The sequence below is a fragment of the Sinocyclocheilus rhinocerous genome, unplaced genomic scaffold (genome assembly GCF_001515625.1).
Source record: "Sinocyclocheilus rhinocerous isolate Xijiao unplaced genomic scaffold, SAMN03320098_v1.1 scaffold534, whole genome shotgun sequence".
Lineage (NCBI taxonomy): Eukaryota > Metazoa > Chordata > Actinopteri > Cypriniformes > Cyprinidae > Sinocyclocheilus > Sinocyclocheilus rhinocerous.
In genome coordinates this window covers 858,237-871,758 of record NW_015646352.1, presented here as the reverse complement: position 1 = coordinate 871,758, position 13,522 = coordinate 858,237, and the positions used below count along the sequence as shown (strand labels likewise).

Below are 13,522 nucleotides of genomic sequence, written 5' to 3'. Positions count from 1 at the left end.
GCCGCCTCGGAGCGCGTGCACAGAACGCACATGGGGAACAGTCTCTTTCGCAGTTAAAGCGCTTTTAATAATTCTTTTTAAAATAAAGCATGTCCCACAGTAGACTGCATTTTACGACAGTCACATTGCATGATTGGACTGATTTGGACGTTAAGTTTTGGAGAGGCGAAAGCTTACCGCTTGAAATGATTGGAACAGCTTGCGGCACAAATCAAAACTGAAACTAAAATTTGATTCATCGCAGTACCACTGCTAGCTCACGTTAAGTTGTTTTTTTTTAAATACGTCACCATGCATGAATGACACATGATAGAGACGCGTGATATAATTTGACCAGCCATAGTCATCTAATAGGCAGTCATTGCTGTAGTTTTAAAGGGATAATTCACCCAAAAATGAAAATTAGCCCATGATTTACTCACCCTCAAGACATCCTAGGTGTATATGACTATCTTCTTTCAGCCGAATCCAATCGGAGTTAAATAAATAAAGACCTCCTGTAGCGAATCGACGCGTTCTTGTAAGAAACATATACATATTTAAAAAGTTTTACCCACTTTTCTGTAGTTTGTGCTAACTGTTGTACGCGGAAGCCGTTCTGGGCAGGTGACGTAGGACGTATCGCGAAAACCAACGTTTGTTTACAAGAGCAAAAGAAGCAAAGTTTCCTTACTTTAGCAAAGGAAAACCAGTCTCCTCTTGGCTTATATCGAAATCCTCCGGCATTTTTCTTTACAAATCCTCGTTTTGTACTTCTAATTCGTGACCGGTGTTTTGTTCTGTTCTCTCCTCTCTGCTTCCGCGTTCGTCACTTCTCACCGGCGCATGCGCTACGCATACGTCCTACGTCATCCGCCCGGAATGAACGCACATACAACAATTAGCGGAGGCTAGAGATTACGGTTTATAAAGTTTTAAATATAGATATTTTTCTTACAAAAACGCATTGATTCGCTACAGGAGGCCTTTATTCACCCCCCGGAGCCGTGTGGGACACTTTTTTTTTATTACGGATGAATACGCTTTTTTGGACTGTTGAACAGAAACACCCGCCCACTGCCATTATAAAGCTTGGAAGAGCCAGGACAATTTTTAATATAACTCCGATTGGTTTAGTCTGAAAGAAGAAAGTCATATACACCTAGGATGGCTTGAGGGTGAGTACATCATGGGCCAATTTTCATTTTTGGGTGAACTATCCCTTTAACATTATTATGAGGACATAAAAGATCACGATCTCTACGGTTCGCTGAAAAGTAGATCGTAGAAGTCTTCGAGATCGATCACGATAAAAAATCGACAGATCACCCACCCCTTCTTTGGAGGTTTTTAACTGATCTCTGAACATAAATAATCCTTGATATTGATAATTTCTGAATCTGTTAATGAGGTGATATTTGTGTAATGTGTTGTCAGAGCGTGAGCGTGGGGCCTGGTCTCTGGTGTGTGACACAGAGGAGCAGTGGGTCAATCTGGCCGAAAGTATTAAGGACAAAATCTCTCCTCAGGACCGGCACCTGTACCGTATTATCACTCAAAACTTCCTGCCTGAGATCAGTAACATGATTGAACACAAGGTGAGACTTTTCACTCTGTCTGATTGAACCTCATGCAATGTAATCATGAGTCACGTTATGAGTCAAACGGAGATATAGGTTCCTTAATATCCTTAATAGAGATTGCCATCTCTGTGGTGGCATATGCAGTTAAGCTATGTCAGTAGGATGTTTAAATGTTTCTTTGAGAAGTCCCTTGAGAAGAATTTGATTAAACTCATGTAATTTAAAAAATATTTGTATGAATAATTATTTTTAACTACTTTTTTTATTAATATTTTGTAAGGGTGGTTTCCCTACAGTGGTTCAGGCTGTAGGATTGCCGAAGGACTAAAGAAACGATAACAGTACAATGGTATAAAACTGTACATTTCTTGTCTATTACCACCCACTGCTACTTATACCAACGACGGAAATAAGTGCAGTTAGAATAGCCAATTATGTGGTAGAGTGTTGCTATTTTGTGACTATATTGTATTGCAATAGGTAGCACTTTAATGTTAATGTTGAATTGAGACTAGTTAGCACATCATTTATAATTAAAATGATTTAATGACAGTATTTTATTATGGTTACACTTGAATTAGCTACAAAATAGATGAAGGATGGTAAAACATAAACCGTTAATTGTACCCAGCATGTATGTAAAATGTTACCTGAGAGAGAGATAAAGATGGAGGGAGAGAGAGCAGAGCCCCAAGAAAAGGGCCCCAGTAAAGAAAGAGAGATCGCCAGCCAAGAAAAGAGACAGCAAAGAAAAGAGACAAGAGCAACAGTTACAAGCTTGACCATGTGACTAAAAAACAAATATGAGACATTCAAACTGACCAATCAGCAAATTACAGATTTCCCCACCATCCAAAAGGTGTGACCGTTAGCAGACCCCCAATGTATACACAATGATCACAATCAGCACTTTTGTGCCTTCAGGAATTCCAAATGGCCCTTTTGCTACCGAAGATAGGTTTGGGACAGGAAAACAGAAGTCTTTGATCATTTTCAACCCTACAATTTTTTTACATGATTATTTCAATTCAAAATGAAATGTTTTTAAAATCATAGTAATTAACCACTATACTGTACACTGGCTCGAGATTAAGTTGCCATGCAGGGTCCATTGTCTTTATGGACAATTGCAACTGCTCCAGAATATTTTCAGAGGGATTGAGTATCTACATAGTGCAGCAGATTAATAATACTCAAGTTTAGAGCAATATGATACTCAAGTTTATTTCAAGCTATTTCAATTTTCATATGCACATAGATAATAGATTAACTAGATACCTGAACTTTCTCTTATCTTACCAGTGAGAAACTGTCTACATCGGATGCATGTTGGTATGCACATTTTGCAGTGGTGTTGACATGTCATTTCCGTGGCTAATCAAGACCTATTAGAGTGTCTGGTTGCCATAGCTACCATGCTTCCAGCAATTACCATTACATAACCTCACTGTAAAATGTACATCTTGCTTCAGTGCTTCCAGCATTATGCAACTTCACATTTTCCACACATGTACATATTAAGGACTAGATATTTTCTTTCGCAACCTTGATGCAATGGGTTTTAACATGGACAACTGCCTCTTCAAATCAAACCCATCCACCCACTCTCTCTCACACATGCACACAAGCACAGTCTCCCAGCCCTGTCAGAGCCAATCCATCTAGCCGTCGTCATGTGGCAAGCTCTCACCTTGAAGCGAGCTGGAGCATGGTGATTGACGGCCTGCAGTGCTGCAGGTTTTTTGACCTCTTAAGTGGTGATACCACAGACACTCCATCTTCTAGCATGGGATTAAGTGTTGTAGGGTAATGCACAAAACTGAAGATCCTGAATATACTGAGATGGGGGGGAGATGGGCCTTTGTCGCCGTGGGCTGTTTGGTTCTGTGATGACACTCTTTACCCTTCCTTTAGCCTCTTGGTTAAAACAAAGGGCATATTCAGGAGGGGTTGATATCCCCCCAAGTGACCTACCTGACACCCACATATGTGTGTAACTGACAAGATTATTCTTCCCCAGGAGAAAGGGATCAAGCAGAAGGTACTGAATCCGCTCAAGGAACACAACAGTCATCACCACACTGAACAAAATGGCAGTAAAGAGATTGGGGTGGGATTTTTTTAAACATGTCAGCACTTTCTTGTTTATGTATGTGATGTAAGCTATGGTTTAATTGATGAATTTGTGTGAAGCAGACACGAGCCACAACTGATGAGGACAAGCAGAGGGAGGAGGACCTGGAAAGGCAAGTCCTGCTCGCTGAACAACGGAAAGAAGAAGAAAGACTGCTTCAGGAAGAACGGGAGAGAGAGGAACAGGAGCGAGTCAAAGCTGTTGAGGGTGAGTCACAGTTCAGGTAACCAGCGACCAAAGTTTACCCAGAAGCATGATCAAACACACACTGATCCTAGAGCACATTCTGTGGTCTTGTCTCAACATGGCGGTTTTGAAGTCAGCATGCTTTTAACCCAAGGCTGCTTTAATCATATAAAGAGCTGAGCTAGGGGAAATGACCAGCCTCACTCCTCGTGAGAATCATACAGCTCTGATATCCCGTCAGTGGGTTAATTAACTCTTGATTGTGCTGCTGCTGATGGGCCTATCCACATTAATGTATTACGGATGAAGATCGGGCCTGCAGTTCTCTCCAGTGGTTTCTTCCACAAGCTCTTTTAATCCTCCCAGCAGGGTGTGTCAGTCAGGGCTTTTAATGTCAGCACATAAAGCACTTCTCTCCTTTATCTTGCCTGTGCCCTTTGATCAAATGTGCCTTCTAAAGCTGCCTGATGAATTGCTCTTATTACTACTTGATTTCGTTTGCAAACTTTTCATCACCTTGGCCTAGGCAGAAGTGGGCAGGTAACAATTGCACTATTAATGGTAATAAAAAGTGTAAAGTGCTTTATTATTCTGTTATTCACTGATGTTTTTGTATGTTGTTCAGAGCGTGCACGTAGAAGGAAGCAGCGAGAGGAGAAGGCCTGGTTGCTCTCTCAAGGAAAAGAACTTCCCCCTGAGCTGCTGAATCTGGAGACTTACTCACCTAGTCGCCGAGCACGTCGCACCAAAGAGCTGTAAGGACTTTGTTTTAACTCTCAAACACTCCGTATTAGCTTTACATTTTGCTAATAGTCTCCTAACACACATTGGATGTTAATTAATGTGTACGTTTTTATGTGTAGTTTGGTGTGGTTGGTTGCTATTCATTACTCACTTCTCTTTCTGTATTGTAGTTATGATATAGATGATGATTACACTGCTCTCTACAAAGGTACGTTTGGACAACAGTTTTTGTGTTGTGATCAAACCACAGTGTTTGTTTCCTCATTCAATACCTACAGTAAATATTAGAAGTTCCACTGAAATAATGTAACATTATTTTCTCTTCAGTGTTGGAGGCCCTCAAAGCTCACAAAGATGCCTGGCCTTTCATGGAGCCTGTTGATGAGTCTTATGCCCCCAACTATCATGAAATCATACAGGTGGGCATACAAGCTGTTATAAAGACATTTGTTTGACCTTGTTAAGAATAATTCAATAAGATATTTAAAATGTTTCATCAGACTCCAATGGACCTGTCCACCATTGAGAGAAAGCTGAATGATGGGGAGTACATTGCTAAGGATGAGTTTGTGGCTGATGTAAAGCTTATGTTTGAGAACTGTCGGGAATACAATGGAGAAGAGAGTGGTAAATATGATTTAACTTGTTGCAAAGTTAAGCAGAAGTGAAACTGTTTAAAAATAATCTACTCAACAAAATGTATGAATGTGTAGCAGTGTTTAAACATTGATGAGCAAAGCATTTCATACAAGTAGTGGAAGTATGTGGAAAGGCTCTGACATTGATTAATAGAGAGTGATTGAGCTGTCCTCCAGTGCACCAGGTCCTGCAGTGCCACAGAGACATTCCAGCCCCGCAGCTCCCTCCCTGGAGTCATCCATCCATCAGAATGCACTCCCCTGGGGGTGGCGGGGTCAGAGGTCAACTGTGGTTCTGTGACCTGGTTGGTGTGCTTGCTGTGCAATGGGAGATGAGATTGTATGTGTGTGTGCGCTTGTGTTTACCTGTCTGTATCTCCTCAGAATACACAATAATGGCTGAGTCCTTGGAGCGCTGCTTTAGCCGGGCCCTACTGAAGCACTTCCCTGCTGAGGATGGCGACACGGATGAGGAGTTTCACGTGAGCAGTGAGGACCGGGACCGCAAGGATAAGAAAAAGAGCAAAAGTCACAAACAGTCTGGTCCTGAGAGCTTGATCAGAGCCACTGAGCAAGTTCAAAAACGCAAAACGTCCAATAGTGGAAAGGGAAATAATCAGCAACAAGACAAACCCAAATCTACTTTACAACACCCTCTCCCACACTACATCAATGGTCTCCCACATCCTCATAACATCTACCCAGGACAGCAACAGTCTGGCATGTTACATCCTGTTCAACAGGTTAGACTACACTCTCTACACAATAAAATTTGTTTATTGTTGACAGCTGAAACAACAGTTTTGACTTATCATAAAAGTGCTTCTGGAGCACTTATTATTGCCAGTACTACATAAGAGATGTGCTCTTTTTTGCCTATAGTTTCAACAACCTGCAGGTCCTTTGGGACCAGGAATGTATGCTCAACGAATGATGATTGACCCCCAGTACTCATATCCTGGACAGAGACCCCTCATGTCCAGGCCACAGGTGGATCATGGAACTCAGCATATACATCACTACAACATGCAGGCATGTAGTGATCTTCACCAGCAGCATTAGTTTTGATCACTTTGTGAGGAAAATTTTTCCTCACCTCTTGAAGGTTGTTTATAATGGTTTTATTTATTTTTTTTTTAATCAGGATTCCCACATAAATGGTCCACATCTTGGTCCTAGATACCCAATTGGACTTGATGGTCAACCACTACAACATCCACATCAGCAACATTCGTATCCTGGTCCTACTCATGGTCCTTCTCTTGGCCCAAGGCCAATGGCCTTTCAGCCTGGAGGCCTCTGTGCCCCTCCACCTGAAGGTAACATGTACCCTTCACGGCAACATCCAGAAGGGCAGTCCATGCAGCCTGTGGGGAACCGGTATCCCAGGCCAGGTGTCCCAATGCATAGTTCCTACCCTCCTTATGGCCCCCATAGCATGAATGTGCCCAGGATGTGGCCACCCATGAACAATCAGGGGCAGCAGACACCTGGTGGACCTTTGATGCAAGAACAGAGTGCAACTAGCCAGCATCCATACAATAACAACATGATCCGTCCTCCACACAGTACTGGTTATGCAGTGACAAATGGTCAATATAGAATGCCCTCTGTCAGCTCCCAAAGTCCCATTGGCCAAAGACAACCAGGGGCTCCTCAGCTATTAAGGCCACATTTGGCTTCCATGCTTGATAGTCCAGAGATGATTGCCCTCCAGCAGCTCTCGGCCTCATCGTCTCATCCTGTTGAGAACTTTCAGCCCACTCCACAATGCGGTGGTAATGCTTTAGCTTCTGCTGCTTTGTCTTCTCCTGAAAACCAGCTCATCAGGCCTTCTAGAGATGGTGCTACAGACATCCAACACACTCACATATCCCCCAAAGGTAAGAGTGGTATTTTTTGCCATGTTTGTTTTCTCATGAAAATGAGATTGGGAGTTTGCACTTGCATGATTTAAGCACATTTTACCACCATTGTATATCCTGACAGGTTCAAGTCCAAAATCTGGTGATAAACGGTCAACTGGAGAAAATGCCTTGACTGAAGCTGACATGCGTTCTCATGCTAATCCAACAGAAAAATCTGAGCAACCACCTCTAGGAACAGCTCCGGCATCAGTGTCCAATCCAAGCACAGAAGGTCCCAGTCAGAATGAAGAGAAACATAAACCGTCAAATCTAGAGAAAATCCACAACAGTGACCACCCAAATTCTCAAACCCAGCCAGGTCGCCCACAGCAAAAATCTGTGAATGACTCTTCATTACCCCTAAATGGTCCTCAGCCAGTGCCTCATAAAACCCCAGATGAAATTCCCCAGTATCCCTCTCAACAAATCCATAAACATGTTCCACCACAATTTATTCAGAATGATTCTCAACGACAGTCTCAGAATGTTCCTTCACATATTCTGCAGAATCTTTCTCAACAGATGCCACAAAATGCATCTCATCAGTATCCACAGAACAGCTCACAGCAAATACCACACAATGGACCAGTCAGAGGGCCACAGGCAGGACCTCTTCATGGAATGCCACAGATTCCACCTCAGGGGGGTCAGCCCGGTGTTCATCAGCCTGCTACCCTCAGCTCTCTACCTCCTAGCCACCCTGTATCGCATCCACTTGCTCAACCCTCTCCAGCTGATCAGGGAGACCAAAGGCCTTGTGAGCCTACCAGCAGGAAAGTGTCAGGTGGGAGTACAGCCTCCAAGGATAGTAGCAATGCTGACATGAGGAATTATTGTGCCAGTGGGCTTTACAAACCACAGCCCTTCAGTCCAGAGTCACAAACCCAACTAGGAAGGCAGGAGCTAGCACCCCTTCACAATCAGGCTCCTCCAATACACACTCAGGGTCCAGAGAGTAACACTGTGACCCAATACGGTGCAACTGAGCCAGCACATCAACACTTTGGCCCACAGATGGGTAGAGCATTACACCAGCCAAATCACCAGCCTTACCCAAACCAGGGACCACCATCACAGGGAAATAACCCTCATCAAAATCCTGCATACTATCCTGCTTATCACCAGCAAGGTGTTCCATACCAGTATCGCATGGCCACGCAGCATCCTCAAGGCCAATCCAGCATGTATCCTCAGTTCCATCAGCAGCAGTTCTATCAGCACTCCCGACATGGCAGACCTGGATTTCCATCTGAGGAGTGGCCTAGACCTCCATACCACCCTCAGCACCCAATGATGCCCAATTCTTACCCATCACCATCCGTTAGAAGTTTTAATGGCCGACACAAGGACAATAGCGTGTCTCCACATGGCTCGGATGGATCTGTTGGGAGTTTAATGTCACCTAGTCCTTTACCTGATGGGTCCCATAGCAGTGCATTGGAAAACAGAGAGGATGGCATCCCTGCCAAGCAGGCAAGGACTGAAGAGCCTTCTGAACGGTCTGAGAGCCCAAAGGAGATCTTGGACCTGGACAGCCACAATGCTACAGCCCGACATCGTACTTCAGTTCAGCCACACCCCAGTTTCCCATATGGGCCTCGAGGCATGCATCCCAGCATGCAGCAGAGTGGTGCTCCTCCACCACCCCATATGGTGGCAAGTGGGCCGTATTCTGGTCAGCAGTTTCCCAGTGGACATTTTGCACCACAGCATCCTCATCCACATTTGATGGAAGCTTTACAGAGGCCCCAGCACCTGCCTTTCTCTCCAGGCCAAACTCGCATGGCTATGTACAGGCATCCAAATGTTGCAGGTCACTTCCAGGGGATGATGGTTCCTCAAAGATCAGTGGTTGCAGAACACTTACTTCGCACTGGGTAAGAGATCTCATTTATCTCTCAGATCTTATGATATAATTAAATTGGATCCAGAAGAATGATCCACTTATACATTCATCTACATTTGTCTGTATAATGCTTTCACATCAATTTTCCTTACTTTTAGTAACCCTTTTTCTTGTCTGATAGGCACCAGATGTTGGGTACAGCATCTCCCAATGGCCCAGGTAATAAACAAGGAGTATGAAAAGTGGGATTTAATTGGAAACTCAAGGAAAATGAATACCTTTTACAACACTGTTACATCCTGAAATATACAGGAAAATGGAGACCACAACAAAAATTAGGAAGATTGTTGATGTGATCATTTGCTGAAAAAGGCAAGTTATTTTATCAATTGAAGTCCTGATCCTTAGACATGCTCCACTACCCACCTAGAAGGCACTCCTTGTCAGTGAGGAGGGAAAGGAACAACTCGCAGTACCAAGAGGTGGGACCATTGACCAAGGAAAAGCTGTGAATCTTCAGTCCTGTTTATTGTTCCATAATACTGGTCTACAGCTTTTCTTCTCAGCCTGGAATGTCTCTTTGGCCTCATTCCCTACAAATGAACAACATCTCCAGTCTCCTTTGCATGGGCTGTTACTTAGGAAGTACATAAACTGAATTTTTTTTCCAGTCCATGAGAATAGCAAGATCTGATTTACCAGTTTGTGTTCTGGTTCAAAGTTAAACTCAGGTGTAGTAAAGAAGGTACTGAGACTACTGGAGCTTTTTCCAAGCTCAGTGGACAAACTAGACTCGGTTACCTTCATGTACTTGTTGAATGTTCTGTGAAAGATTTTAGATGTAGTAGTAGTAGTAGTAGTAGTAGTAACTCAACTTAAGGAATAAAAGATTAATCTTCTGCTCCAATAGGAAACACCACACTTAGAGTGTTTTAATGAGGTGATGTTCATCTCAACTAAAACACAGTATCCACTTGATTTCTGGTGAGGTGCATTCTTTTAATACCGCTTCAATTTAAAGATTGTCTTTGGCAGAGAACTTGGCTGCTCTATTTATGCACTAGGAATAGTCTTTCTTACTGGAATTAGTGGCCTTGAGCATAAATTAGATGTGTGCTCCTTTGTATGGGACTAAATTCTTACGTTTCACTTGTTGTCTTGTTCCTTATTGATGTGTCCTGCTAGTTTGTGTGCACAGAATGAACCAGATTTCAGATACTGAGGTAGCCATCTTTCACCTCTTAATATCTACACAGTCTTCTAGAAATCCAAGGCTTTTGGGATTCCTTGAAGGCTGGTTTATTGTTGTCACCTGATATCGTTCATCACTGGCCATCAATCTTAAAATGTTTTTTTTTTTTACATATTGGAATGTATATTGAATTTTTGTCACAATTGACAACCAGCTGGAGTCGCAATACTAAAAATGCATTAGATGAGAGAATATATATCAGCCTTAAAACTGACTTGTAAAAGTACCACTGTTGCTCCTTTTATCAAATGGGAGAAATGTGGATGTGCTCATATTTTACATGAGTGCTTCCTCTTTTAATTCAGTGTACTGAATGTGTCCTCAGGGTGTAGTGGTTTTAATACGGGTATTGTCAATAGAATATTCATTGAAAAAATTGCCATGAAATGTCACTGGAACTGTGGTTAACTTAAATTCATCTGTGATCTTCAGTATAGACACAGGAACCAGGCAAGCAGTACTTGGGGTTAATGGCGTTTGTCACACTGTTCTTTGAATTACTCTAATATTTGTTTTAAATGAAATTTGTTTTTTGTTTTTTTTTAATTGGGGGAAGGAAGGATGGACTTGCTTTGTTCATTTTAATTGCTTCTACTATTGTCCTGCACTAAATGAATTGCTTTGAATATCTGCTTGTTTTTTTTATGTGTCCTCTTGGTCTGTCTGAATTACTATTTTACTCGGCTCTTGTCGACAAACCATTAAAAATAAACCACAATTCATGAGAATATGGCAGCAAGAATATCTACCTCATAATGCCAGAATGTGGCACATTCTCCAATCCCTTCACATGCGGAGATCTTTTTTTTTTTTTTTTTGTCACTTGTTTGTATACTTCAATATCCTTTTTCATGATTTACAGCTTGATCCGAACATCAACACTATATATAGCCTTAATATGTTCACTTGCAAAACCAAATGGTAATTATTAATTTATCGGTACCAAGTTTGAACATGATTAAAATATCTGCATTCCACTTTTTGATTGTTGGTGTTTACAACCATAAGTGAAATGAAGGCAACATCCTAGGTTCAAATTTTTGCCCTCGTTGTGCCATTTTGTGGAGTTCACACACTGAAGTGGAAAAAAAGTTGTACACCTTGTACGAAGGATTTTACAGTGATTTTTGTGGTACACTGAGATAATTTTCCCAGAAACCTGTGATGGTGCAAAATGTCGTACAGTAATATTTCAGTATTTTTGTGGACATGTGAACTGTTTATATGTATTTTATGAACTAGGGATATGGAAATACTAGCAGCTGTGAGATGACATGGACATTGTCCACCATTTTGTATCAGTCTTTGCTAATAAGTGAAGATGTATCACTTTAGCAGTCTGTCAGAGGACTGTCCTACTCCTATGTAAAGGAATTATTTAGTTGTAATGGACTACAGGAATGTGTTGGTTTTGCTGTGTACATATGTTTTTTATTTTATTTTATTTCACTTATTGCTGGGTATTGGGTAACAGATCTGTATCTCTTGAAATCCACCCTTCAACATCTCTGCTGTCATCTGTTCTGCCTGTACTAGTTAAGAAAGTAGTTGGTTAAATGTGAATCATATTTATTTGCTCTTATGTTTTGTAAATTTTTGTCTTTTTTTAATATAAATGTGTTCTCATGTTTGTTTTGAAACGGTTCACTTTACCTCAGTAGTGAAGATGGCATCCAAAACGACACCTGTAACTTTCATTATGTGAAGTTTACAAGTTCTTTCCTGACTGACTAATTATTTTGGAAATGGACCGAAGTATTTTCTATACTGTACATTTCTTAGAATAAATTACGTTTCATTAGATTCTGCTCCTCAATTTTCTGTTCAATTACCCTCATAAAAAATACATTGCACTATTAAAGGTGATGACCGTGACATTTTTGATTACATGGTGGTACACTAAATTATTTTAAAGTCACCATGAAATCAAAATTGAAAATTCTTATTTTTTAATGGAATACTGTAGTGTTTATTATAATTTATCCGTGCACTTCATTATTTTTTTTTTAAATTTCATGTGCCCTCGTAATCTTTAATCAAAAACGTTAACCTCCCCTCCCCCTTAAAACGAATCATCTTCTCTTGCGGTCACGAGCTATGGCGCAAGGGCGGAGCTAGTGACGTGAGGGGTAAACGCTGGGATAAACGACAGGGGGGAAAGCTCTCTCTCTCGCTCTCTCCCCCCGCGCGCTGTTTAGGCATGTTTTGTGCCTTTGATCGTCGTCGTCATCCTTTATAAATAAAACATTTATTCATGCTTGGGTGTTGGCTGTGAATCCAGTGGAGAGAAATCCCCCACCACTAACTGCAAACTGGTATTCAGATCTGCCTCCATTTAGCAACGCCCCAGCTTCCAACGATCCAGTCAATTCCCGAAGGAATCAAGTCCCGCCCTCTCATTTCAGATGCCGTTTCACTCGGATATAGGTCACAGTAGAGAAGAAAAGACAATCACTATTTCCATTTCATGCCGACTTTAAAGAATACATGGTACCACGTGTTGCTCTAACTTGTTACTAAGATGAATTACATTTTAACTACTCCTCAACAGACATGGTCATGAAACATATGCTGTGTATATTACAGATAATCGTGCTCTGTTGCTCGTATTAGTGTACTCACAAAAAGTCAAAGATTTCAGTCGGTTCAAATGCCTTGAGAGACCTCACCGAAGATGGGAATAGTGAAAGATATCACGTTCGTAGTGATCACTCGTCCTCTTATGAACTTTTAAACTTTAACAAACAAGACTGAAACAATTTTAATATTAGTTTTTTTTTTTTTTTAAAGGGGTCATATGATGCGATTTCAATTTTTCCTTTCTCTTTGGAGTGTTACAAGCTCTTGGTGCATAAAGAAGATCTGTAAAGTTACAAAGACTAAAGTCTCAAATCCAAAGAGATATTCTTTATAAAATGTAAGAGTCAACCACACCTACCTAAAATGGCTCATTCTAACGCCCCCACATATCTACGTCACGATGTGGCAATATCCCGAGTTATTCAGTTACTCCTAACAGTACATTGACTGAACTGCTAAAAGAGATGCACGAGCAGAGTGTCTCATCCTGCTGGGAGGTGCATCACAGTATGTTAAGGGGAGTATGCCTTGTCCAAATACCCACACTTGCGGTCTTGGCCACTTGAGAGCGCGTGCGCGCGCGCGACCGGAAGTAAGTGCGCAAGACTGTCCCGGGTCTTAAAAACGGCAAAGCGCAGTGCCCTTAACGCACACTAAATCCACACTATCTCGA

General features: G+C 41.7%; 1 protein-coding gene across 2 annotated transcripts in view; it reads left to right on the top strand.

Moving 5' to 3' along the window:
- The window catches only part of LOC107707476 (cat eye syndrome critical region protein 2-like), a 35,590-nt gene extending 23,520 nt beyond the window's left edge, over window positions 1-12,070 (top strand). The window contains exons 7-18 of one of the 2 annotated variants that reach the window (XM_016511499.1): window positions 1,417-1,577; window positions 3,583-3,672; window positions 3,759-3,903; window positions 4,508-4,637; window positions 4,797-4,834; window positions 4,954-5,045; window positions 5,127-5,253; window positions 5,649-6,007; window positions 6,147-6,296; window positions 6,409-7,147; window positions 7,254-9,048; window positions 9,199-12,070. In XM_016511499.1, the coding sequence (XP_016366985.1) occupies window positions 1,417-1,577; window positions 3,583-3,672; window positions 3,759-3,903; window positions 4,508-4,637; window positions 4,797-4,834; window positions 4,954-5,045; window positions 5,127-5,253; window positions 5,649-6,007; window positions 6,147-6,296; window positions 6,409-7,147; window positions 7,254-9,048; window positions 9,199-9,256 (3,884 nt within the window). In that variant the 3' untranslated portion in view covers window positions 9,257-12,070. Of the gene's footprint in view, window positions 1-1,416; window positions 1,578-3,582; window positions 3,673-3,755; window positions 3,904-4,507; window positions 4,638-4,796; window positions 4,835-4,953; window positions 5,046-5,126; window positions 5,254-5,648; window positions 6,008-6,146; window positions 6,297-6,408; window positions 7,148-7,253; window positions 9,049-9,198 lie in introns of both variants that reach the window. The other variant, XM_016511498.1, reaches the window with a different exon arrangement.
- The last annotated feature ends 1,452 nt before the right edge of the window (window positions 12,071-13,522 follow it).